The sequence below is a fragment of the Lethenteron reissneri genome, chromosome 50 (assembly GCF_015708825.2).
Source record: "Lethenteron reissneri isolate LAM-NWPU_2019-01 chromosome 50, ASM1570882v1, whole genome shotgun sequence".
Taxonomy (NCBI): domain Eukaryota; kingdom Metazoa; phylum Chordata; class Hyperoartia; order Petromyzontiformes; family Petromyzontidae; genus Lethenteron; species Lethenteron reissneri.
In genome coordinates, this window is record NC_083828.1 from 2,449,702 (window position 1) to 2,477,434 (window position 27,733).

Below are 27,733 nucleotides of genomic sequence, written 5' to 3' on the forward strand. Positions count from 1 at the left end.
ACCTCAACTGCTCGCACGACTTCACGAACCTGCCAGGTGCCCTGCAGACCACGTGCTCCCATCTCCAGTTTCTCGGTGCGATCCCGAGGGCGCTTATTTTTTTGCTCATTTTGCTCCAGGTTTTTTGAAAACCTACAAACTGGCCCGATTTCTGTCTGAGAGCCTGCTTCCATTCACGGACAAGACCACCTCAGTAGTACCTAATTCAGCTCACTTGGTTTCTCTAATCAAGGAAATCTCACTTTCTCCAGATGATTTGCTTGTCAGCTTCGATGTAGTCTCTCTGTTCACCAAGGTACCTGTACCTGACACCATAGCAATCATTGAAGACTTGGTCCAACAGGGACTGAATCCTAATGTACCAACTTTGGTGAGGCACTGCCGTACCAACACTTACTTCGTCTGGAATGGTACATTCCAGATGTTTTCATGGAGAAATTTTAAACATGCCATCCTGACATCCACCCTACGTCCTTCCCTGTGGAAGAGATACGTAGATGACACTTTCGTCATCTGGTGACATGGCCAGCCAGCACTGAACCAGTTTTTCAACCACATCAATTCCATACACCCACCATCAAATTCACCATGGAAGTGGAAAATGATGGCAAGCTACCATTCCTGGATTCCTATCTAAAGCCTGACTCCCACCACCATCCGGCCCAGAAGAACTCCCCCATAGGGCCCGCTGCATCTCCGACCAGCGCCACCTAGCCAGTGAACTGGAGCACATACACCAAGCCCTCAAGATGAATGGATACTCAGGCTGCACAATCCGCAAAGCTGTAGTCCCAACCATTGGGAGACAACAATTTGAGGACCCAATAAAAACCATCACCTTGCCATAAATAGCAGGTGTTACCAATTTGTTTCCTAAAATCTTAAACAAACACAAGATCCAGGTCCGATTCAATACAGTACACAAAATCCGTGATTTGATTCAATCTGTGAAGGATGTTAATACCCTAGTGTCTACATACTAAGTTGTGTCTGCAGCAAAAGCTACATTGGGGAAACGAAACGACATGTCTCGGACCGTGTTCGCGAACACAAGGCAGATTTGAAACACGGCAGAACAAATACCTCTGCAGTGACTGATCATTGTTATAACGCAGTGGGCTCGCAGGATATTGCTTAATTTCTGAGACCAAGGTACTCTGCAAACCTTCGGGCTACCATAAAAGATTTGTCCATGAAGCCATCCAGATATATAAACAGAGACAATTTTAACCCGAAAGATGGGTATAGTCTGAGCAATCATTGGAAGGAAGTTATTAACCAAGCAAAGTCGTAACTTTCTGTGATGCTTCTATCCTTCCCTGCCGTTCGGCTGTTATCGCCGACTCTGAGTTACATTGCCCTGTGGGATGCCTCTGCATTAACGGGCTGGGATCTCACTAGCATGGCCACCTCTGCTCCCTTAGCCTCGATGTATCGATGGTTCTGGCTGTGTGATGGGCTGTGTGTCTCACTGGCGCGACCACCGTTGCGGTGGTTCTCTTGCGTAGACGCGCTTGCCTCTCACAGCACAGTTGGCAGCGCCGTAGTTTGTGTTACACATAGACATGACATTAACTTGCTAATCCCCCTAATCTCCCTGCCTAATCTCTCCCATCAACATAGTGCTCATCTCCCATTAACACTGCCGTTGTGCGCATATGCGGGGGCGATACTCTTATGCGGCGACGGAAGCTCATTTCATGCTAATCTCTCTCCCTAATCTGTCTCTCTTCCTAATCAACACAACTTCTTCCATCAACACAACTGACGTGCTTGCGTCCGGGGATGGAATTCCTTTCCAGCTCAGACCGCGCTTGCTTGCCCATCGCCACATATATAACCTCTTGTTGTAACAGCTCTCTCGCTGGTTCAACAGTTCCACTGCTGGATTATTTATATTAAATCCTTTATATTAAGTTCGCTTGCTTGCTTGCTTAGGACCGTGCAAATCTTTCGGTCGTTTTTTAATCCACTTCCCGTGATCCAATCGAGCTGACATTTTCCACACAGACTCGTTGTGCGTGACAATTAATGTTCGTGAAATTTTTTTTCCAAAATTTTACACTTTTTAGGACAAAAATATTATATTTAATTACCAATTGCTTAATGCTGCCATGCAATCATCTGACCCATAGGTGGCAGCCATCTCAAGCCAGAGGACGAGAGGACTCTAGCCGCCACGCATATAAAGGATTTATAGTCAAAAACTTTGTTTTTACGGGTTCTACTTGTTTTCTGCCTGAGGACGACCGCCTGTGTTGCGATCAAAACGTCGTGATATATTATTTTTGGTTTTATTTCATTGAATATTTTTCTAACAACGTGACTTTACCATTACGATGTTGGTTTCGCGTCTTCAACAGATGCCCAAACGACCCGTCGTCTGCGCCACGCGTCGACAACGGCTGCCCATTGCCGTGGGTTTGTGTTTATTTGGAAAACACATTCCCGATAGCCATTCACATACACGAAGACGATTTCCTCCCGCCTTCCGCAACGATGGATCACAGATGTTTATTGCAGCTCGTTCAAACGTCACAGCGGGGTGCGTTACGGTTCAGGGTTGTGGCGAAACAAACTGCGCTGGCAATCAATAATCGATCATCGCTACGGTGAATTACACGGGGTGGAAATCAATATGGCGAACGCCTAACACAACGCGCGCTTCTACGTAACTTTTATCAACGTAATAAAAAAAGTGGACATTGACAATGCAACATATGGTGAAGCGTTCTAATTTCACTTCACGGTAAAAGTTGATAAAGCTTACGGCACGCGGTAGACGCATTAATGGACGCGTCGTGAACGGCCAAAGCAGTGTGGGTTCTTAGCGACATTTCTATCCACAGGAGCATGCATTTCGTACCGGCATCTGGGTGTTTTGCTCTACGGACATCAGCGAATCATTATTGAATCATCATTATTATTATTGTTTAAAACGCAATGGGCTAAATATGTCTAAGTGGTTAAAACTATGGGGAGCGTCACACAATTCGTCAAAGCATTATGAGCAACACTTAAAGAAAATACCACGTGGCTCTATTTAAGCCCAGAAGCAGTGGGTTGCTTCACTATTCTGACACACCACCCGACGATGCTGCATGTAATTACCAGCGAAACGTCGTACTACTCAAGTTGTCGATGTTGTGGATGTACTCTCCAACACACCGGCGGGCTGAAGTCGTAATGGATTGGTCCAGACCAGAGACGATGCATATTGTTACCAGAGCATGTTTCTGTTTGCATGTTCACCACAAGGATGACGTGTGGTTAGTGCGGACGTGATTTATTGCAAAAGGTGTCCGATTGGTGTTTTAACATCTTAACACAACAGTTTTATTGCCAGAAAAGGGTAAAACCAATTCTTCTATTTTGATACTGGCAAGAGCGGTCCCATGATGCTCAGGGTTACTGTTGGGGCACCGAGACTTGGGATAGAGGAAGGGGGGGCGCTTTTGATCTCTTTGTAGTTGGTGACAACCAATCCAGATTGCACTCCTACAGGGGTGTGGTCCAGATGTCTCGTGACCCCCCCCCCCCTTTCAATTTTTAAAACTTAAAAAAGTTGATTTAAAACAGAGGTGAATGTTTTAATTTTCGATTTAAAGCTTTCGTGACTGTAGGGATTCATATTCTTGGTTCTTTTGGTAAAGTCACCTAGAAGAGAAATAATACATAATAAAAATAAAACAAGAAAATTCTCACGACGTTTCGATTGCAACACAAGCAATCATCATCAGGTGTGAAAACCACAGCAAGATTTTATTATTTCCCTTATACGTGACTTTACCGAAAGAACCAAGAATAGAGATGAATGTGCAAAGGGTGAAAAAAATGTGATGGGTCAATTAATCGGGGGTCGGTCACAAGACATCTGGAGCACCCGGTACAATCTAAGGCCCATTGAGACGCAGGCTGCGGCATGGTTACCGTGCAGGAAAATAGTTTAATGCGTGCGGGGGGGAATGTCATCGCCGCACTACGCTGACAAACACACACCTAAACAAACCGTGAAACGAGAGCCTTACGAACGCCACGTTGACGAGAGGCATGCAGACATGTACACTCTGTGTACTCTGGCCTCAGTAACCTGTGGGGGGGGGAGGGGCAGATCCGTGGTTTTGATCAGGGGGCCCACACACATAAGACTGAGAATCACAAATCTAAGGCGGACACAAAGCAGTTTGTGACTGCTGGGCGACATCTGAAGCAGTCGAATGGATACCAAATCTCGACGTCAATTTGCGATCTGTTGCAATCCCCAAAAATGCCCTTACGAACAAAGCTGGGCACTTTCACGTTTTACAAGTAGCGCATTACGACATACGAATGAACACGCCGGTGTGACATTAAGCATACACGACTTCACAATAAATATGCAGTACGCTCGATAGCTTTTCGAATATGCGGGCAAGAAGTCCAGAAGGTTATTTCCCGAGTAAGCCAATTGAGATGGACAGCTCTTTCGTCAAGGACGACTTGGCCAGCAGACAAAAAACACTCAAGAACTAAGACTTTTAAGAACCGCTCGGTACTGGAGCGCTCAATGAACCGCAAAGACCCAACTCTTTTGGTACAAATGAAAAGTAAAAAAAAAAGAAAATAGGCACATCGTGATGCGAGCGGTGGCGTGCAGCGAGTGAAGCGGGCCAACACGACGTCTCGCGACAAGGGTCACACGCGGGGTCACACACGGGGTCAACGGCCTGCCAACCTTGCGGTCGTTTCAAAACAGATGCCAAGGTGCCACAGCACTTCGGTTCGGCCGTTTGTAAGCTGTCTGGCCACGTGCAGTGCCGGATTAAGCTAGTGCGGGGCCTGTAGCATGATGTTATAAAGGGGCCCTAAATAAAAAAAACACGTAAATATTAAAACACGAATTTTTAACTTGCACAGTAAAGTAATTGTATTTTTTTATTTGCTATACAGTTAGATAATACGACAAATCGCTAAACTTAAACACCCAGTCGTTCATAAAAGTTGAAGGCGGTATAGTACTATAGCAATAGAGCAAGTGCAGGATCACTGAACCGGAACCGATATCTTGAAAGTTGTTAGCAAGGGGCCCTTGACAATGCGGGGCCCGTAGCTACTAAATATGTAGTAGCTACTACATGTGTAGTTACTACATTTGTAGATACTTTTGCTGTGAGGATAATCCGGCACTGGCCACATGGGGAATGTTGACGCGGGCTCAGACCTGTCGAGAGTGGGGCACATCGAACCCGTCCCACACGCACTCAATCGAGCAGCGAGACGTTGCGACCGCTTCAATCGAGCGCATTGTGCCAGGTGGCCGTGCTACTCATTGCAACAACATCCTGGGGGAATAGGTTTCACGCTTTCCACTGCGGTGATGGATTTACCATGGGCTAGCAATCTACGCTCCGGAGCATTCCAACGCATTCGGCTGCTGTTATGGTCTCAGGTGCGTTATGTTGCACTACACAGTGCCCACCCAGCAATCATCCATTATTACAACGTTATGATGAAACAGCTGTTTGACCCACTAATACGAAGATCCACCGTATAGCCGACAAACGCTGTTGACCAGCATCGATGAAAGGCTGCACGGTGCACGAGGGAAGGCCCAGGATCAATTCAGATATTTGTCACCGATGTTGGATGCGAGCGGGAATCGAACCCGGGTCGCCAGGTTCGAAGCACAGTGCACTAACCATGACACGACCACTCCCCTTCAAAGACAACAAATACAAAGATCCCCCGCATAGCCTTAACAGACTGGTGGGGCAAGTGCTGTTAGGGAGCACTTATGCAGGCCGACATGGCACACGAGGGGGTGGGTGGCCAGAACCACGCCCGGCCGCCTTTGTCTCCCTTGTGGCAACATTTTTAGGCATCGCACCAGGTACTAATTTGAGGCTGAGTCGACCGAGGGGAGGCCCAGGACCAGTTCAGATAATCGTCACTGGTGTTGGTCGTGAGCGGGAATCGAACTCGGGTCGCCAGGTTCGTAGCGTAGCGCGCTAACCGCTACGCTACTGTTCCCCACCTTCACACACACACACGTGCACACACGTGCACACAGAGGATTCCATCGCACGAGTCTCATCCCTCTAAACCTCCGTGCGTCTCGCGTGGAGATTCGAGACTCGCAGGTGCTCAGCCAAATCGCCGCTGCGATCGTTTCGAACGACTCTGCCCTCTGCACCATTGAAGATGTCTCGAGATTTCAGGATGAAGGAGAGATGCGTACGCAAGGGGTATAAAAAAAAAAACAAATGTCACTCGCGCAATCCAGACCGCTGTTCATATATAAATCGTTTAATAATGGGCGACAACTCTATACACTCACTGTATTCGCGTCCACGTTTGTTGCATTGCGTTTCACTTGCGCTTGCTCAGATGTTACTCAAATACCAGAAGTGTGTTTATGACCCATAGTCTCATATAAACTAAAGACGCCTCCTGTTTAAAATCACAACACTCATCTTAAATCATAACTCTCATCTTGGCCACTTAACATACCAATTCAATGTTTTCTCTCTTCAAATCCTAACACTTACGTTAGTTACTCCAATGCAAACATAACCCCAATCCTTACATCAGTGTTATCAAAAGCTCACCGCTTATCCGAAATCTACCGATAACATTTCCAAACCAACTTTACGTTCGCGTGACCACGAGGGCCGATCCCAACGTGATCCCAGCCTCACCATCACCGTCGTCGTCATCGTCGTCGTCTGAACCCCCCAACGCTTCGCCCCGCCCTAACCCTCTCGCCTTGTCCAATTCGCCCACCGCGCAGCGCTCGCACGCGGCGGGCGAACTTCAACGTGTCGGACTTGAGACCACGCGGGTGAACGCGCGTGCGGATGAACGAATGGGATGGGAACGCCGTGCGGCGGCTGCTGCTGCGTCGCCGCGTCAGAAGTCGCAGCCGATGAGCTCCACCCGCAAGGTGATGCGCCGGTACCACGAGTAGGGGAGCACTCGCACGTAGCGCGCGATTATGGGCGGGTTGAACATGTTCTTCTTGTGACTGTTGTTGTCGTAATTTCCAGCAAAGATCTATAAAAACACACAAAACAACACGCACACACACAAAACAACACGCACACACGCAAAACAACACGCGCGCTTCTGTCGTCGACTCCGATTGCCCGTGCGGTTGGATACGTGCGGTGCAATAGAAGTTCAACGTACGTACAGGTGACGAGTCTCCCCCCCCCCCCCCACCGCTTTTACGACCTTTCTTATAGTCAGTAAGACCCCCACAGTAACGACCAAAAACTCGTATCTACGACCGTCTAACGTCTGCTTCCGACGCCGAGTCGATTGGCGACGAGTGTGCGCGTGATATGCTCGCGCCCGTCACCTTATGGCGCCGAGTCCGCGAATGTCACGCGCAGACTCATCGCCAGACGACGCCGCTCTGCTCTTATGCGTTTGTGTGTTCTCGCCGTCAGCCTGCAGCTGCGTCTAGAGCGAACGCAGCGGCGTCGCTTTGGCAACGCTCTTCGCAACGCCCCGTGGTCGCGAGGATTTTTCTCCGGGTCCTCCGGTTTCACCCCCCCCCCCCTCCACATTCAGAAGAATCGACGTCCACGCGTCCAGAGCAGGGGCGGGGCAACCTGCGGCTCCGGAGCCTCTGAATGCGGCGGCTCTTTGAGGGCCGCTTCGTGACCTGTGTTTATCAAGGACCCCCACCGTCTCGTATTCACACACTTTGCCTGCTCTTTATAGGCTTTGTTTGTTAAAGAAATTCGACAAAAATGGCCACTGATGTTCGTTTAGAGGATTTGGCCGCTATGAATTTCCACACGACAATAAAAGCCACTTCGTCGAGCTATCGTTTGTGGCCACGTCGCTTCTGAAACACAGCTACATGCCTCGGTGGGGGCCTCACCTGGTCAAATAAAAACTTAGTTTAGTTCTAGATTATCCAGGTCGACCGGCGGGCCGGAGCCTCGGGATCCGCTCTCCCCGCCCGGGCCGCCGTGCCGCTCCCTCACCTTGTCCCGCCGCGTCTGGTCGTCCTTGTAGACGGTCCACGCGGCGCCGTCCTCGCTGGACGCCACGCGGTACGAGCGCACGAACTGCATGTGGCCCAGGTCGCGAGCTCCCTGGGTCACGATGCCCGTGATCTTGCGACCCTCGCCCAGGTCGATCTGCGTGCGGCGGCGGAGGAGAAGGCGGTGGGGTGACAGCAGCAGCGCGATCCGACAGGAGCTGTGTTGATTGGCTACACGGACTTCATCAGAACGTTTATTTATACTGGGAGGAGAAATCCGACGAGCTGTAAAGCTCTTTTGGACAGATCTCCAGTAGGGGCACAGGGTCAAATCGTTACAACAACAATAGAAAAACACGATAGGAGTGCAAAGTATAAGAAAGGTCGACATTATTTAGGTCTTTCGTTAAAGTCACGGAGATAGGGTAAAAAAAAAAAAAAACTACGACATTGCGACCGAAACGTCGTTGTTTTTGTCATTTTCTTTGAACCTATCTACGTGACTTTACCGAAAGACCCAAATTAAACGAATTCCTGCAGTCACGAAAGCTTTAAGTCAAGGTAAACGCATCACTTTGCTGATCTCGTCAAGGAGCATAAACCATCACGTAAACTCCGGTCTTCCTTGCGGCAGCTTTTGGCTGCTGGCCATCGAACAAAGACGGTCAGATGCATTTCTGCGGCCGTCTGGAACGCTCTTCCGATATTAGGAAGCCACTCAATCTATGACTTTTAAATCACCTGGATTGAAAACTAATTTCTCTAGAACTGCTTTTTGTTTCTATTTTGTCATCCTTCGCCCTGCACCTCCGATTAGCACGGTTGGCTACGTACGGTGCGAAAAGAAGTTCAGCATACAAACAACGTGATCTAGACGCCACGAGCTTCCACACCTGCAGCCACTGGTTGGGGTCCCCCTTGGCGGCCGACCAGGCGTTGATGCGGCCCTGGCGGTTGAGGCGCGCCAGGTGCGGCTCCCACGTCCAGCAGGGCAGCCCCAGGGTCTGGAAGACGCTCGACGCCGAGATCTGCGTGTCGCCAATGAGCCCCGACTTCAAGCCCAGCGGCTCGGAGCAGCCTGCAGAGGTAGGAGCAGCGGTAGCAGCGGCAGTGGCAGCACCACGCACACGAGGCGGGGAGGTCACTGCGTGAAGCCTCACAAGCAGGGCCCCGCACCCGGGCAATCGTTCGGGCAACCAAGTCGCCCTTAAAATCGTCGCGCACCTCCGATTAGCACCGTTGGCTATGCTCGGTTGCGAAAGAAATTCTAAATACGTACAACGTACATGCATAATCGTCCACATCTTGAGCCAGAAATTGGACGAGGTTTCAGTGTGTTTTTTTGTTGTATTATTATTGTCCGCGAACATATTTCATCAGGAAAATCCCTTGAGATGGAACATCCCACTTGCAAAGGTGTCCAGGGTGTGGATCAACACAAAAACAAACACAAACGACACGCGTGCACAGCATTTAGGGCGCGTGCAGTTTTCGTTTTAATCCACTTCTTTTCAAAAATGTAACGTTACACTCCACCCAATGGGAGGTCAATCCTTGAAAAGCTCCACCGCTGCTTTCGGTCAGGACGGGCAAATGGAAACAAACCTGCCTGCCCCTCCGCTCGTTGAGAGAACGCGCGCAAGACGCGACACGCGACGCAGCGTCACGAGACTCGTGACAAGCAACTTGGACAGCCGTTAGAACGACGCGGCCGGGGGGCCACCCGAGGTTGGCTTTTTTAAAACGAGCGGCAGCGGCCGGGGGCAGCGGCGTCCCAGGGCGGGTGAACGGGCGAGCGGGCGAGCGGGCGAGCGGGCGAGCGGGCCGCTTTACCGTTGGTCTCGCAGCCCAGCAGCTCCATGCGCAGTGTGCAGCGTCTGCGGCACGTCAGCGGCATGAGGCGGACGAGCGAGGCCACGATCGGGGGGCTGAGCGTGTTGGAGCGCGGGGAGCCGTTGTCCTGGTTCCCCAGGAACACCTGCGGACATCCACGCGGTAAGTTGTCGCTCGATTTCAAGTGTTATTGCTGAACTAGCTTCTACGCGTTCCATCGCTTCCCGGAAACATTCGTCCACTCGGTTCAACGTTCCTTACCCTCCCTATCCATCATCCGATTGCTGAGAAAAATAACAAAATGTGAAAATTATTTTCAAAAATTCATAAAAGTGTAGCCCCTGCAATTGCTCGCTCACGCCACTGCTGGTGGAAGGGCCTCCACTGGAGTGAAATCTATCGGGTGTTTGGTCTACTCTTCCACGACCAGATTAGCGGCGAACCCATTCGTACTGCTGGATGTAACGGAAGCGGGGAGACTTGAGAATTTGAGAAACCCGCTCCCGCTGTGTCAGCTGCCCCACCAGAAGATGGCATCATCCCCGACGACTTCTGGATCACCAGGACCGGTGCACTGCTGATTATTACACCGCTGCACCACCTCCTATCTTTTGGATGCAGTAAGACCCCGATTAACGTCACCCCCTTTTTGCAAATACGTCATCACTTTATTACCAACACCACTACCTGATTTGCGCCGCCTCATCCCCCACACACTCACGTCGCATCCTACGTCCTCTCTCCCCATCGGTCGCATCTCAGCCTTAGCCTCCACCTACCCTGTACACGAAACTGCTTTGCGTCGCGCATGAAGAAATGAGTCCAAAAAATATTTACGTTTGGGACAAAATTGCTTTGATCGACGTCGTTTCAATATTCGTCGTCGCAATCTTCAGGAAGGCGTTACTGTATTTGTAAAATGAGCTCAGTGTTGTTGGGGCTAATATCTCGCCGCGCTGGTGAGATGTTAACTACCTTGCCTGGTATACAGGAGGTCGTGGGTTCGATCCCGACTCTGACACCTGCTGTATATTTGGAGTTTGCTGTGTTCTCCGGGTCCTCCGGTTTTTCCCTCCACATTTAGGAGTCAACATACATCACGCGTTTAGATTATTTGGCTGCTATACATTTCCACGTGATAAGCCACTTTGTTTAGCCATCATTTGCGATGGCCTGGCCGCTTCTGAAAAACAGCTACACAGCTCAGCGAGGCTTTACCTGGTCAAATAAAAATGGCTTTTGGTTACAAGTGGCAGCGTGGACGGGGTGCACCACCTTGTCTCGGCCCGTCGCCGCGTCCCGGTACACCGTCCAGTTGCGCCCGTCGCTGCTGTGCGCCAGCTTGAACGTGCGCACGTACTCGGCGCTGCCGAAGCGGCTCGCGCCCTGCGTCACCACGCCCGCCACGCGCAGCCGCCTCCCCAGGTTCACCTGCCGACAAATCGTCGCCACCTCTGCATCGAGCACATCTTTGATGGTATCATAAAAAATATATATAAATAGTCGTAAAATGATGTGAAAAATGAATTAGGGCCTTCTGCCTCCAGCCGGGTACCTGTATCCAGGGCTGCGAGTCCCTCTGCGCGGGCGTCCACGCGTTGACGATGCCGGCGCGGTTGAGGCGCGCCAGGGAGGGCAGCCACCGCTGCAGGCCCATGACCGCGACGAGCAGCGACGACGCCGTGATTTGATCGTCACGGATGTCTCCTCCTTCCAGGCCCAGCGGAGACCAACAGCCTGCCGCGTGAACCAGCGCGCACGCGCACAGGGAGCAGTCGCGCGGGGGCGGTAGCCCGGTGGCGAGCAAGCGCACGCCGCTACTAACCTGCTAATCTGAATTCGACTCTCATTGCGCAGCCACCATCAGTGGCGAATGTCTAAAAGCAGTACCCGGCCTCCGGCTAGATCGACCTCGAGTGCCTGTTGCAGGGGGTGGCCGAGCGTGGCACCCGGCCACATCACCGCGTGGTGCGCCGTGCCGGCCTTCACAAGGCTCTCGCTCACACAGCGCACGCACCGCCTGCTTGCGGAACTCTTCCGGCTCGAGGCCACAGAACGAGAGAGCGACCGAGTGAACGAGCAAATAACGAGCAAACGAGCGAGCGTTCGCGAAGACCCCACACCACCCCCCCAACCCCCACAATCGGCGCCCCGCACACAGCGAACGTGCCACTCACGCAGGTGACAGTCCTTGCCCATGAACTCGCCGCTGCACTCGCAGGAGTAGTCGGCGTCCAGGTCCGTGCAGATGCCCCCGTTCTGGCACGGGCTCAGCGAGCACTCGTTGATGTCTGGCGACGACAATAAAAAGACGGAGCGGCATTAATAAAATAAAAGAAAAACAAGTAAAATAAATCTGTGGCCGTGGAGTGGCACGGGCTCACGGCAAAAACGCTGTGCCGTCGTGCTCGGCTCCCGGGCTACGCTCGGCGCTTGACGCTGATGTTGTGTGTTTGCATCAACGTGCGTTCGGAGTATTCGACTGCTGCTAGGAATATACACCGATAAGCCGCTTCTTTGGCCTTTCATTTGTGGCTACGTGCTTTCTGAAAGAGCTCAGTAGCCTTAGCTGGTAAAATAAAAATGGTTTAGTTTTTAGAACTTCTTTTGCACCGTACGTAGCCATCCGTGTTAACCGGAAGGTCAACGCAGGACAGAGGCAGAGTCGGAAATTTATTTTATTTCTGCACGAGGTCACATCAAGTCCCTTCACCACCCAACACGGCCGAACTCTTTAAACGGTCATGTGGTGCGCAGGCGATTAACAGCGCACCAATTGTTCTTGAATCGGCTCACAACCACATCTAGCGGTGGTAGTGGCGGTGGCGGTTCAACATCGCGCAGGAATGTAACTGCTGAACCGCGCCGTGGTTGGTGTCGACGGAGCTGAAATATTTCTCCGAGAAAAAGCCACGTCGTGTCTCAAGCGGACCGTCTTCATGGGAGAGCCAAAAGCCCGACCGCTGAGAGACATCGCTGCGGGGATTATGCCCCCCCCCCCACACAACACTCTCGCCACCGTATAGCTTGCAGATGGTTATTTTTGTTTGCCTGGATCTGATGATGATGATGACGATGACTCATTCCTCCTCCTCCTCTCCGACACGGTCGTCTAGACGCCAATGCGGCCGCGTGCCAGCATTTGCCAGGAAAACATATTTCCGCTCCGGCTTTAATGTACGGGGTAATTTGGAACGTGATTCATCTCGTCTCTCTGGAATATATATATGTTTTTTTGTGGTCACACTTCCTTTGTGAAAAAAATACAGTGGCACAGTCTTTGAGCGGCTCCGGTTGAGAAATCACAGCAGCGTTGAGTATGCGGCCTCCCACCCCCTCATGTGCGACAGTGCTCGGCCTTCATAGGTGCTCGCTACACAGCACTTGCCCCAACAGTCTGTTACAAGGCTACACGGGGGATCTTTGTCTTTGTGCAACTAGCTAACAGCACTTGCCCCAACAGTCTGTTACAGGCTACACGGGGGATCTTTGTCTTTGTGCAACTCGCCAACAACACTTGCCCCAACAGTCTGTTACAGGCTACACGGGGGATCTTTCTCTTTGTGCAACTCGCTAACAGCACTTGCCCCAACAGTCTGTTACAGGCTACACGGGGGATCTTTGTAATTGTGCTACTCGCTAACAGCACTTGCCCCAACAGTCTGTTACAAGCTACACGGGGGATCTTTGTCTTTGTGCAACTAGCTAACAGCACTTGCCCCAACAGTCTGTTACAGGCTACACGGGGGATCTTTGTAATTGTGCTACTTGCTAACAGCACTTGCCCCAACAGCCTGTTACAGGCTACACGGGGGATCTTTGTTTTTGTGCAACTCGCTAACAGCACTTGCCCCAACAGCCTGTTACAGGCTACACGGGGGATCTTTGTCTTTGTGCAACTCGCTAACAGCAATTGCCCCAACAGTCTGTTACAGGCTACACGGGGGATCTTTGTCTTTGTGCAACTTGCTAACAGCACTTGCCCCAACAGTCTGTTACAGGCTACACAGGGGATCTTTGTCTTTGTGCAACTCGCTAATAGCACTTGCCCCAACAGTCTATCACAGGCTACACGGGGGATCTTTGTCTCTGTGCAACTCGCTAACAGCACTTGCCCCAACAGTCTGTTACAGGCTACACAGGGGATCTTTGTCTTTGTGCAACTCGCTAACAGCACTTGCCCCAACAGTCTATCACAGGCTACACGGGGGATCTTTGTCTCTGTGCAACTCGCTAACAGCACTTGCCCCAACAGTCTGTCACAGGCTACACGAGGTGTGGGGGCAGGACAACAAACTAAACATGAAGACGCTTTCCCACCGATTGACCGATTGGGGAGAAATCGTTGTTGTTGGCGATCACCTATGGAGGGTGCCGTCACCCCACAGGGAGTGGGAGGGGGGGTAGACCCAGCATTGCTCACTGCTTATAGCAGAGACACACAGGGAGGCGATAAACCAGAGGCTATAAGACCTCGGGGTGGTTAGAATCAGCAAGCGGAGGAATAGAATGTCAACAAAAACCCAGTTACACGTTTGCAACACGCAACTAAACGTGTTAATTTCCCCAGGTAAGACCCGCCGAGCTATTAGATTATTTTTCGGTAGCGACCTGGCAATCATTTGTGATAGCGCGGCTTGGATATTGGATATTGATATCAGCGGCCAAACACTCTTTGAAAACGCGACTGTGAAAGGTATTTTCGTGACTCACAAAGTTTGGTTTTGACTCTACAGTGCTCTCATTGTGCACGGCAGGCCACGGCGGGACGTGACGGAATGAGTCACGCGCTCGCATCTCGTAGTCGTCGTCTCTCTCCGCACCAGCGGATCTTCTCAACCTGGGCTGCAGCCCCTGCGAGATGCCCTTTCAGGGGGTTAGCGAGACGTGGCCAGATTTTGTTTTTCCCGAAGTCGAATCATCGAAAGTTAGACCTTACTTCGTTTCATCAAACCCCGATGTGTTTATTCACATCGTACATTATTTTTTGTTACGATTGAGAAGAGAAGGGGATTGCACGGTTGGCAGTACAAGGTGAAGAAGAACCCGCTGGTTTGGAGCCTCGTTGCCGCCTCTCATGGGGCCCGTGGCTGGAAACAGCTGAGACCCCCGTGGCCGGACACCCCCCACTGCACGACGGAGGGGTACACCACGCAGCGCACACTCCCACAGACACGCGCTCACATTCTCGCTCGCACACACGTGCACACACACTCACAAATCTCTCTCAGACACACACAAAACAAAGATCCCCCGTATTGCATTAACAGACTGTAGGGGCAAGTGCTGTTAGCGAGCACCTATGAAGGCCGGCACGGCACACGAGGGGGTGGGTGGGCCAGCACCACGCCCGGCCGCCTTTGTCTCCCTAGTGGCGATGTTTACACATCGCACCAGGTACTCATTTGAGGCCGAGTCCACCTAGGGGAGGCCCAGGACCGGTTCAGATAATCGTCACTGATGTTGGCCGTGAGCGGGAATCGAACCCGGGTCGCCAGGTTTGTAGCGCAGCGCGCTAACCGCTACACTACCGCTCCCCAGACACACGCACAAACACACACACATAGACACATACACACAATCATCAACATCCTGCCATTCGCCCTCTAAGTCACCACGGCGCCTGTGCCAGGCCAGGTGCACTTGAGGCCACGTGAAGTGTCAAAGGCTCGCTGGCTGGCAGGAAGACACGGGACAGACCCAGGTGCCCGACTGAGAAGCATGTATGTAGTAAGTATGTTGAACTTCTTTCGCACCGTACGTAGCCAACCGTGTCAATCGGGGGTGCGCGATGGGGGAAGGACAACAAACTAAACCACAAAAAGGCAGTTTTAAAGAAATTCGTTTTTTTATCTGAATGTGATGTGTCAGTGGTTAAGCAACGAGGGAGCTCACGGGGCCAATTCGAGGCTTGAGATACAAGTTCCAGGAAACTGGAGTAGGTTTTCAGCCCGACACGAGGAAAGGATTATGGCTCCGTTCCAGCAAATGAAAAACAAGAGGCTCTTACGTGATGATGTTTTGTCCATAGATTTTGAGCGAGCTAAGTGTACTTTCGGCAAATGTTTTACCATCGTACTTTAAACAGCAGCGATTGAGTCACTGGTACTGTATTCAACGCGTTTGCAAAGAAATCCTTGCTAATCCTTTGGTAAGCAGTACAATATTATTTGTGGATTTTTTTGGTCAATTAATTAGTATTGTACATAAAGCGGTATTTATTTTAACCCCGAGAGCGAGATTAAGATGATTTCGCACCGAGTGGGGATATAAAGCCTTTCGCTTGCTTCAGATAATAAGTAACGTCTCAACCGTGAATTGTACGGCTATAAGATGTTGTAAATGGACATGTTGATGCACCCACTTTCCCAGTAGTAGATGAACCGATATTAATCATTGTCTTAATTCGCTATTAATCATCACTTGTAAAACACACACACACTATAGGCAAACCGAGTGATGTATTAACCGTCGTGGGTTCCAGTGCCAAGGATCCTCACGTGCACCCGTGCAAGTTGGCTTCGGTGTCTCGTGAATAAGGAAACAATGAAATCTCACGACCAACGAGCGCGCGCGATGACATCGCAGGCAAAGAGCCACAGCCCTTCACGACGTGGGTGGTGTTGCAGTGCTGCCTGGGGACACACCGGCCACAACACTAACACCGGCCAGGTGTTACAGTAATTCCGATACGAGGAAGCCACTGGGGCGATGCGCTTTTAAATCATCTAGATTGAGAACTCATTTGGTTCAAACTACTTTCTGTGGTTGTTTTTGTCGTTGTCGTCCCCCGGACTACGTACGGCGCCAAATAATTTCGACACACACGTACAGTCCCGTTGTTGATGGTGGCTAGGGTCGGAAAGCCAACATTGTTGTTTCATCGTTTCATCTGTGGAGACGAGAGCCGATGCCGGCGCTGGCCCAGCCTCGGCCGCTGGGCCCCTGGCTGCGGCGTAGCGGCCCCCGCGCGACACCGTCAGGTGACCCCATCACCACGAGGGCACCGTCACATGCCCAGCACGCTCCAAGACCACGGCGTGGCAGGCCGTGGCCAAGATGTGATTTTGGCGGGGCGAGGGGCGATTGAAAGAAATGTTTGAGAGGGAGCCGAAAGTATTTAAGTAGATTTTAAAAGATCTTTCTTTGTTATCACAATTGTTCAGAAACGAGAGGGTGCAAGGTTTGTCACGAGCAGCGTTCACCGACTGCGCCATCCACGCGCTCCGCTCGTGGCGACCCCACCACACGCTCTCTCTCTCTCGCGCTGAGTGCGGCTTGGAGAGATTTCGCTGTGCAGGCCGCGTGTGGATCGCGCTCGAGCTGACGGATAGGTTCGTGTTGGACTCGGCCCTGCGAGCCCCACGCCACCCGCCCACCTCATAATGCAGCGGTAGCATCGGTGGACTGGCAGCAGCAGTTGCAGCAGAATGCGAGTCACAGTCATCTATGTACGTGTGTTGAACTTCTTTCGCGCCGTACGTAGCTAACCGTGCCAATCGGAGGTGCGGGGAAAGGAGGACAAACTAACCACAACAAATCAGTTCAGAAGAAATGAGTTTTAAATCTAGACGATGTAAAAGTGCACGCATCCAGTGGCTTCCTAATATCGGATGGAAGCGCGTTTACAGATGGCCACAGGGGCGCACCTGAAAGCGTGCGATGCGGTGACCACCATCGTCTTCGTTTCGATGGCCAGACAAGCTACACGGACAACGCGCATCGGTGTAGATCGGTGGTTCTTAACCTTGGATGCGTGATGCCCTTTCTGAGAACCAACGGGGTGCAAAGGACTGCAGTAGAAGGTGAAGAAGAACTGGTGTAGCGAATCGCACTTACTGTGTTGACAGTGAATGCCATCGAATCCGCGCGGGCACTCGCACGTGTAATCGGCGAAGGCGTCGCCCCTCGGAGCCAGGCTGATGCGACACTCCCCGGAGTTGTGGCACGGATTTGGCGAGCAGGGACCTGCAGAGGGGGTGGAGAAGCAGAGGCATCACGGTGCGGTGGGGGGAGGTGACACTCCGCTCACAGACGGCGACACAGACGGCAACACGGTCGTACGCGGGGACACGTGTCAGCAAATAAATAAACCGAGAGCAAAGCATGTTACGAATTATCCTCTTAAGCCAGCTCAGCATGGCAAACACAAAAAAGCAGTCTTAAGCCCTGTACACAAGATTATTACCGATAATATTTTGTAAGACAGCCACAGGAAGCTCTGCGATTGACAATGCCCCACACACCACACTGGCAGCAAATTCACAGCTCAGGGAGTCTGCCGTTACCGCACCGTGCGAGTGCGCAGTGAGGCACCGTTACCGCCTCGGGGTGCCACGGTGGCGAGATGTTAGCTACCTCGCCTGGTCTACACGACGCCTCTGTGTTTGGAGCTTGCATGTTCTCCCCGTGGCAGCGTGGATTTTTCACCGGGTCCTCCAGGTTTTCCCTCCACATTTAGAGAAGCAACATCACGCGTTCAGAGTATTTGGCCGTTATAAATTTCCACGTAGCAAGCCACTTCGTTGAGTTATCATTTGCGAGAGCCAGGTCGCTCCTGAAAAAGAGCTACATAGCTCAGTGGGCTTTACCTGGTAAAATGAAAAAAGTTCAGTTCCATGAAAATAGTTCATGGCGATGAAACCCACGACGACGACTCCCTCGCGTCAGCGCACCTCAAATTGAACGTCGGCTTGCCGAGACAGAGTCCATGCAACACTGGCCCCTTCACAACGCGCAGTGCATTGTGGGTCTGCTCGAGTCCGACTTGAAAGGGAGTGTGGTGGCACACCGCTGCCTACTGGGGAGCAGGTCTTGAATGCTTTAAAATTATCCAGTACGATTTCTTGTCACATGCAAAAACACGTTTAATTTGCCACATTGCCCCACAAAACTATTTTATAAAGGGATGTGGAATTGAAAACGCATACAAAACTAAGTGCGTGGCAACTTTCATTAAGAGTGGAAAATAAAAAAACAAAGAAATCTTAAAGTCCGACTTCTAAGACCGCTCTGTGCAGCAAACCAATATTAATTACACATAATGGCTCTGGAAATAGCCGACATAACCTACATTCCGAGATAATTGCACAAAGCAGGATTGTTTTTTGTTTTACTTACAGATCCATGGCATGCCCATTAGCACACAAGCCTTCAAAAACCACGAGGCCCCGCTTAATAATCATGGCATTCGAGCGCCGGAGACGTAGAAACAGCCGAGCGGCGTTGAGACCTGACGTCGCGTTACCGCCGCTCCTCTACCAAGCGCCGGCTGCCGCCAGGTTAGAATGCACAACTTTTAAAGCTTCTAAACAGCAACTCGGGCTCCACTTTATTTGGCATCGTTATTTACAAAACAATATTACGAACCGATAATTGTTTTTTTACCCTTCTATCTGACAACAAAACTGACACAACTGATTATCATATTTTTACTGGCAAATGAGGTTCCAATGGAATATTACGAACCGTAAATGACGCGAGTCAGAGCTCTTTCATGGTAAGAACGGCCGCAGATTCATGCAGAATCGGACTATTTGTACTGGAGGAATCCGATGAGCTTTCAAGCTCTTTTTCACAGATGTCCGGTAGGTGCGGGTCAAAAATAAAGTAAAAAGAAAACACAACAAGATGATTGGCTTACCTTTCCTATACTTTGCACGCCTATCACTAAAAATATAAAACCAAAACTTTTTATTTTATTTTACCAGGTAAAGGCCACTGAGATATTTAGCTTCTTTTTCAAAAGTGACCTGGCCACAAATAATTCCTCAACGAAGTGACTTATCACGCAGGAATTAAAATCGCAGCAAAATAATATAAATAATCAAAACGCACGTTTCTATCTTGGGTCCACACCCGTTCCACGGCCGTCGATTCTCCCCCGTTGCCCGTCCTAAGCAGCGCCTTTGTCAATTGTGGCCTTTGCAAAACGTAATAAATGAGAGGGTCGTTTAAATGATACACGAGGGTACTTTAGCTTTGATATATTTGGGGAGGGGGGGGAGGACACGGAGGGGGGGGGTGGCGTTGTCTAGGGGGATAACAACTCATAGACGGCTACTGAATCTTGAAAACAGGCAGTTTTGTCTCTCTCAATTAAATTCGAATCGTGCCGTCGGGAGGCAAAGAGTCGCGTGCCGTGAGATGTCCCCCACGACGGCAGTGCGCCCCACCCAAGTTGGGACGGACAGATTGCGGGAGGCCACGTGACAGAATCACGTTCGAGCAGCGCTGGATTAAGCTAGTGCGGGGCCTGTAGCATGATGTTATAAAGGGGCCCTAAATAAAAAATAAAACACACAAATATTAAAAACACGCCAATTATTTAACGTGTATAGTAAAGTAATTGTAATTTTTCATTTGCTATACAGCCAGATAATACAAAAAATCGCTAACCTTCAAACACCCAGTCGTTCACAAAAGTTGAAGGCGGTATAGTACTATAGTAATAAAGCAAGTGCAGAATCACTGAACCGGAATTGATAGCTTGAAAGCATTTAGCGCGGGCACCTTGAAAGTGCGGGGCCCGTAGCTACTACATGTGTAGCTACTTGTGCTACGAGGATAATCCGTCTCTGCGTTCGAGGTCCCTTCCCCATTGCCGAGCACCCCACCGGTGCCGAGGCCCGGCAAGTCTCGAGTTGTGGCGGGGCCGTGCCGGTGTGTCGCGGCTACCAGCGAGAGGATTGCAGGGAACGAGTCCGATGGCATCAGGCTGCGCCATGCAAATTACCTTAAGGGATGGACGATGACAATGAGGACGATGACAATGACGACGACGATGACAATGACGCTGATGACAACAAGGAGGACGATGACAATGACGACGACAACGACAACAACGATGACAACGATCAATGCCATATCTTTAGGTGCTTTGTTCCTTCGTCTGTGTTTAATGAACGTCAGCGGCACAAGCCAAGGAGGAGGAGGAGGGCGGGGGGGGGCTCTCGCTTGGCAAATGAGATGCGAACACGGAGAATTATTTACGCGCGTTGTCAAAAATCGCGTTCCTCGTCTTCCCACTCTACATGCAAATAACCGCGTTTAGTCTGCGGCCCATTTCCCAAGCGGGCAACAGGGGACATATGGCGACGATTAATTATTTACAACGCGGGCGGAGGGATGGCCAGTAGATCAAAACAATAAATTTACGGTCCATCCCAACAACAAATTTCAAACGGGTCACGCGTGAAAAACGTATTTTATATGGCGGCGGCGCATCCCAGCATATCAAACTGTCGTGCAAACGGATTTAAAATGTGTTTTTTGTCTTGTTTACGCACCACGCTTGTTTTTTTAGGGTGCTCAAGATCCACAACAGATTTACGATCTCGTCGCGCGACGCCACAATTGGATACCCCCCCGAAGTGGTGAACCAAAGAGCGTACGCTGCACCGCACGTTTTATACGGTGCGTATATATATATTATTAGCTCTGCTGTCGCTTGCACGCACGTACCACTGCTGGCAGAAGGGCCTCCACTACAGGGTGCCCTAGACAGCCCCTCTATTGAAGGTCATTTTGGCCTACTCTTCCATGCCGGCCAGGCATCTTGGAAGTGCCCACGCTCTACCCCACCACACGCGACCAGCAGATCGACTGGCTGTGGTGAAGAGGGGGGCGGTTGTGCCAATGTTTCAACTGCTGCGCCACGAGGCCGAACCGGCGACCTCTGGGTTGCAGGTCCATCGCGCCACGGCAGCATCCTTGGTGGCCGGGCTGGGTGTGGTGTGGGGGCGAGGGAGGCCTGGATGACCCTCTTTATGGGGGACGGTCGTTATTACTTCCTAAACGGGTAACATCCGAAGTTGAGATTCGTGATAACGTCATTACAATAACCGACCCGTGTTGATATATCTCAGGGGGGGGGGGGGGGGGGGGGGAGGTCTTTGACGTAAACTTCACGCACGGCCGACGTCGCCAGTTGCAAAGCCGTACGTAGCCGAATAAAACCACGCAGCCTTTTCTGCCGGTAGATTATTTTTTTTTAAATCCAATAAAGAACAGGGTCGGCTTTGCGACGCATCTCCGACTCTCGTAGATCTGCGGTACGTATATATATCTATATATATGCATTTTTATTTATTCGTCGGCGCAGCGCGAGCAGGTAAATGGAAGCACGCGTGGAAGACGCGAGCGGCGATGGGAGAAGTGCTCTGTCGGCCTACCTGGCAGATCTGGCAGATCCGAGCCCGACGCCTCCGGAGGATTTCCTGCGAACCGGTCCAGACGCACGCCACAACGACAGACACGGTCACGAAACTCCCACCAAGCAGAAACGAGGGAAGGCGAAATCGCGCGTACGCTCGGATTCCGTTCGGCTTGGCAACGTGCGTTTGCCGTCAGAAGCATTTCATTGGCAATGATGATAACGTTACGTTTCAAAACGCGGGACGCGTGATAGTCCGCGAGATGACGTCGTGATCATGGCATCATCGGGAGGGGAGCGGAGACAGCACACTGCCTTTTAGTGCCGGTTTGGGTCTGCGGGTTGAGCGAGCGCTTCGATCAAGGTGGCCGGTTTCCCCTCGGCCGAGTGCCTAATAGGAGGAAGCCACTGGAGCTATGAACTTTTAAAATCTAGGTTGAAAACTCATTTCTAATTGACAAAAAATGGCTGTACACGTGCAAAGGACGTAGGCAGGAAACGCGACGCAAATTCAAGCCGAAGTTACCCGGTGACATTTTCCCGCAATATCGTTTTGTGTTTAGTTTGTCGTCCTTCCCCCGCGCCTCCGCTTAGTAGGTTACGGCGCGAAAAAAAGTTCAATGAACATAACACAGGCCACCCGACTTCGGTTAAGTTTTGTTTTGGCATCAGCAGATGCCCGCAGGTGAGGGGAGTCTATGCCCTAGTCGCTGTTTAAGGAAAACCACGTGGCCAAGATCCTTCCTCGTTTCAGGAAAAGTGCATAAATCACGTTCGGATCTTCTTCGGTGAAAAAAACCTCCATGACAATCACTGCACGTGTTGGTGACCCAGAGTAACCCCACAAGCCGTCTAGGAGAGAGTTACACGGTCACGAATCGATCAGATTATCGCGGTACGTGTTTATCTGCTTGAAAAAGAAAAGCCTTGCCGTTGGGTTCGGTTGAGGGGAGGGGGGCATTGAACAAGTTTATACTCAGCACTCCTCCTGCGGACGGGTTTGGAGGAGCGCCGACTAATATTGGATAAGAGGCCGTTCCCGTGATGTCTCCAGAAATAGTCCCGGGGTGTCGTCTTCTGGCGGCGTTCCCCAGCACGATGCCACGCAACGTCGAGTGACAAGATTCAAGATCGATGTTTTATCTGCAATATCACAGACTTCCATCACCAAACGGTGAACTCTAACAACACGCGATATTACCACGCTCTCTGGATTATAAGATTCTCCGGAATGCAAGACGCACACTCGAAACCTCGTCCCATGGTGACAATAAAGCGACACAAATCTGGTCCGTGACGCGCGCGCACACGGCCACCGGGTTATAAGACGCACGGCCAAACTTTTATTTTAACAACAGCGAGGGGAACGTGCATCCTCTGTATTGCCGAGAATACGGTTTTACTGGCAGCCACCGAAATACATTTTGCGCGCAACTCAGCAGATGAATCTGTGAGTTACGATCACCTCCCTGTGACAGGTGACGGTGATGAATGTTCAGGCCAACCAAGCAAATGGCACCGTCCATCGAATCTCTCGCCCCGCTGAGTATTTACAAACACCTAACGATGAACTTGACACGGAAGGAGAGAAGGTTTAACTGGGAGAAAAAAATAAACCGTACATCAGCGATGTCTACAATCGAGTCGGTGCTAATGATTCATGCCGTGTACAGTGCTGTTCTTCTACATACCAGGGTCGGGGAAGGAGTGTTTATAAAACCACGTACTGTACACGGTTAAGGTTCATAATGGAACAAAAATATGTTCACAAGCAAGCAGTGTCTTTTACAAAAAATGTCCTTCCCTTCAAAACATAAACAAACGATGATTATAATATCTAATTATGACCAATTACAGGTCACAGTACGCCGGTTAAACAAATGTGTCACGTTTTCACGATGGTCAGCACGGCTCGGTGAAGAGGGGGGGGGAGACGGGATCTCACTCGCCACTGATTAAAGCACGGTTGGCTACGTACGGTGCGAAAGAAGTTCAACATATATACAAAGATCCCCTGTATAGCCTTAACAGACTGTTGGGGCAAGTGCTGTTAGCAGGCACCTATGAAGGCCGGAACGGCACACGAGGGGGTGGGTGGTCAGCAACCACGCCCGGCCGCCTTTGTCTCCCCAGTGGCGATGTTTACACATCGTACCAGGTACTTATTTGAGGCCGAGTCGACCTAGAGAAGGCCCAGGATCGGTTCAGATAATCGTCACTGGTGTTGGCCGTAAGAGGGAATCCAACTCGGCTCGCCAGGTTCGTAGCGCAGCGCGATAACCGCTACACTACCGCTCCCCACAACACACACACACGTACGTGCGTGAATGTGAACTCACCATTTTCTTTACTGGAAACGGAGCAATTTGGCCCGGTAAAATTTTCGGGGCAGATGCACAGGTACGCGAAGGTGACGCTGTCTTTCGTGGAGTCCAGCTGGCACGTCCCACCGTTGTCGCACGGGTTTGGATCACACGGCTCCTCACCTGAGAGGGGTACAGGGAGATAGATGAAGGACACGCCACGGTGGCTAGGAGATGTTAACTACCTCGCCTGGTCGTGGGTTCGATCCAGACCCTGACGTCTGCTGTATATGTGGAGTTTGCGTGTCTCTCTCTCTCTCCCATCATCATCACGGTGGCTAGGAGATGTTCACTACCTCGCCTGGTGTGCAGGAGGTCGTGGGTTCGATCCAGACCCCGACGCCTGCTGTATATGTGGAGTTTGCATGTCTGTCCCAGTGAATTTTTCTCTCAGGGTTCTCCGGTTATTCCATCCACATTTTTAATCAACATCACGCGTTCAGAGTATTTGGCTACTATACATTTGTACATTATGATAAGCCACTTCGGCGCGCTATCGTTGGTGGCCAGGTCGCTTCTGAAAAAAGGGCTACGCAGCTCAGTGGGACTTACCTGGTAAAATAAAAATGGTTTATAGTTTTTAAAAGGGAAATAAAAAAAAAGTCCGTTACGATTTTTACAATCACGGTGGAGTGGCGGCGGTCGTGGTTAGCGCACTGCGGTATGAAGCCACCAATCCCGAGATCGATTCCTAGCCACGGCTGACATCAGCAGCAAGTGATACAAGAACCGATCCTGCCCCCCCACACCAACCCCGCTAAGATCGGCGTGGTGAAGTAAAAAATACCAAAAACCCACGTGAAGTGGTTAGGCCTTCATTTGGTTGAATTCGATTAGCTTGAACAGACTCATAACATGCACATTATTAATAGTAATAATATTAATACTAATAATGAAGACCGCTTTGTAAATCCTCTGCCAAATTAAAGCCTCCTCACTTCAAGTTGGTTAAGGGGGTTGATTGACCATACTTCACCATGCTGGTCAGTGTAGCTTTAGTGGTGATGTTAGGGGCTCGAGACTGGTGGCGGATATTACCTGTGGCCAGGAATGAAACTCAGGTTGCCCGGGTCTGCAGTGCAGTGCTCTATCAGTGTGTTCCGGTGGGGGGGGGGGGGGTGTAATACTAAACTCTGTTGCAATTCCTGCCTCGGGACCGCATTCCTGTCAACCCCTTATCAGTACCCCCAGCTTATCACACATCAATTCAGACCTCATTGGTCACCCCGTGTCCCTTATAAATCTCAACGTTCATCCTACAAAGTCCCATCACAAGGGAGAAACATAAACATATAGACGATGCTTCTTTTGCCCGTATTGAAACGGCTGTGCGCGGTATGGACCTTAAATCCCAATCTCCCTGTACACTGTCCGGGTTAACAGGTATGGGACCGATATTCCTGGCCACAATGTCCAGACATCAATGGAAGCTCGGTGTGCCTGGCCCGAGGTAGTCCTCTGTAATCTCAATGAACTCATTCACCTGGCGTGGTGTGTCAACGTCAGCACGAGGTATCACACACACAACACGGATGGGGCCTGGCTTGGTGCTCAGTGACACTGAAAAAAAATCACTCGTCCCAGCGACACTGCAGAAGAAGCCCGGCATGGGGACCCCCTCTGTCTCTGTATTTGTGGTCGTTCGTACCCGAAACGAAGTGAACGCACGAACACACACACGGCGCCTGTGGGAGGCAGCACACGTGGGCCACATTCCACTACAGATAAGAGACGGGCATCGGAGTCGTGCCGCGTGTCGCCCGGCAAGCGAGGACAACTTCGAGGCCCAAGTGACTCCACCGGGGGAGGGGTCAGTGGTTGTTCAGGTGTTGACCCCGCACATGTCAGAACACGCGCCGGCTCGAACGCGTCCACCGAGACGTCCTGAAAAGCACCCTCGAACTGTTACTTTGTAGCAATACAGCCGCGGCTGGAGTTTACCGAGGAATGCACAGAATGCGGGAGGTGGAGGACACAGGGTTAGAGGAGGCGGGAGGGGGTTAAGGGTCCTATAAGGAGTTTGGTGAAAGCAAACACCTATACTGTTGCCATGGTCACGCTTTACCCCTCCCGTGGCTTGAAATAGAAAAAAACGCCATCGCGTTCACGTGGCTCCTCGCACTCCGTGTCCAACAATGTTACCCGTCTCAGCGTCACGCAGGCTTTCGCGACCAACGCTACTCATAATCGAGGTCTCCATCTAATCGCACCGGTACTCGGGCCGTTACACAATCACCTGTACCATTAACAACTATGACGCTGTGTATATTGGTACCAGGTAAGACCCGCTGCGCTGTGTAGCTCTTTTTCAGAAGCGACCTGGCCACACACGTGGCTCATCACGTGGAAACGTGTCGCAGCCGAATACTCTAAATGCGCGATTCTAAATGTGGAGAGAAAAACCGGAGGACCTAGAGAAAAATCCACGTGACCACGAGGAGAGAGAGACACGCAAACAGCAAGCGTCAGGGTCTCGCTCGTACGATTTAATTCCAGCCTCTTGGTACCACGAAGCTCTCTTTGGCTTCTTTAAATGCGGCCAAACCTTGTTTTGTCCGCAGTGATTTGCAGGGACAGGTGCGCCACGGTGGTGAGATGTTAACTACCTCCCTTGGTATACAGGAGGTCGTGGGTTCTAAGCTGACCCAGACGCCTGTATATGTGGAGTTTGCATGTCCTCCCCGTGGTCACGTGGAGTTTTTTCCGGGTCCTCTGGTTTTTCTCTCCATGTTTAGAAACATGCTTTTAGAGTGTTTTGGTGCTATACATTTCCACATAGGCCACTTTGTTGAGCTGCTATTTGTGGCCAGGTCGCTTCTGAAAAAGAGCTACATAGCTCATTGTACCTTACCTGGTAAAATAAAAATAGTTTAGTTGTAGTTTAGTTTAAGAGTGTGCAGATAATATGATGTGGAATATTTAGATGACTTTGCGTGCAGGTTGGAGACGGTGTGCGTGTGTGCACTAGCAGAAACGAGGGAAGGATAAATCGTACCCCAACGCCTGGGCCCCTTCGGGTCCATGGAACCCGGCGGTGCAGTCGCACTGCCTGCACACTTGACAGTACGTGCCACAGCGTGTATTGTATTTGTGTTCAATACCTTTCATGTAAAATATCTTTATATAAATATCACGGCCTAGGGTCGTCTGATAAACCATGGACGCGGCACGGCTGCTGAAGCGCTTGAGTCGCGATTTGACTCAACCCATCATCCCTCCAGGGTCAATAAAACGTGTACCACATTGTGGAAAGTCAGGCACGGTTACTCGGTTTAACACGTCGGCCTTCGCGACCAATATTATCATCCATGCTAAAAGGTTTTTGTTGGGTTAGGTCGCATAAATATAAATGTGTCGTTAAACTCGCACCACCCGACACAGCCAATTATTAAGGCTCGTCACGTAACA

At 50.8% G+C, this 27,733-nt stretch overlaps 1 protein-coding gene across 2 annotated transcripts in view; it reads right to left on the reverse strand.

The window, feature by feature from the left end:
• Window positions 1–2,499: 2,499 nt before the first annotated feature.
• EDIL3 (EGF like repeats and discoidin domains 3) overlaps window positions 2,500–27,733 on the reverse strand; it is a 29,782-nt gene continuing 4,548 nt past the window's right edge. Inside the window, exons 2-11 of one of the 2 annotated variants that reach the window (XM_061572358.1) lie at window positions 24,302–24,448; window positions 21,991–22,026; window positions 17,648–17,776; window positions 11,986–12,099; window positions 11,364–11,545; window positions 11,084–11,239; window positions 9,809–9,953; window positions 8,869–9,053; window positions 7,977–8,132; window positions 2,500–7,032 (exon numbers count right to left, since the gene is read on the reverse strand). In XM_061572358.1, coding sequence (XP_061428342.1) covers window positions 6,889–7,032; window positions 7,977–8,132; window positions 8,869–9,053; window positions 9,809–9,953; window positions 11,084–11,239; window positions 11,364–11,545; window positions 11,986–12,099; window positions 17,648–17,776; window positions 21,991–22,026; window positions 24,302–24,448 — 1,394 coding nt within the window. In that variant the 3' untranslated portion in view covers window positions 2,500–6,888. Of the gene's footprint in view, window positions 7,033–7,976; window positions 8,133–8,868; window positions 9,054–9,808; window positions 9,954–11,083; window positions 11,240–11,363; window positions 11,546–11,985; window positions 12,100–17,647; window positions 17,777–21,981; window positions 22,027–24,301; window positions 24,449–27,733 lie in introns of both variants that reach the window. The other variant, XM_061572357.1, reaches the window with a different exon arrangement.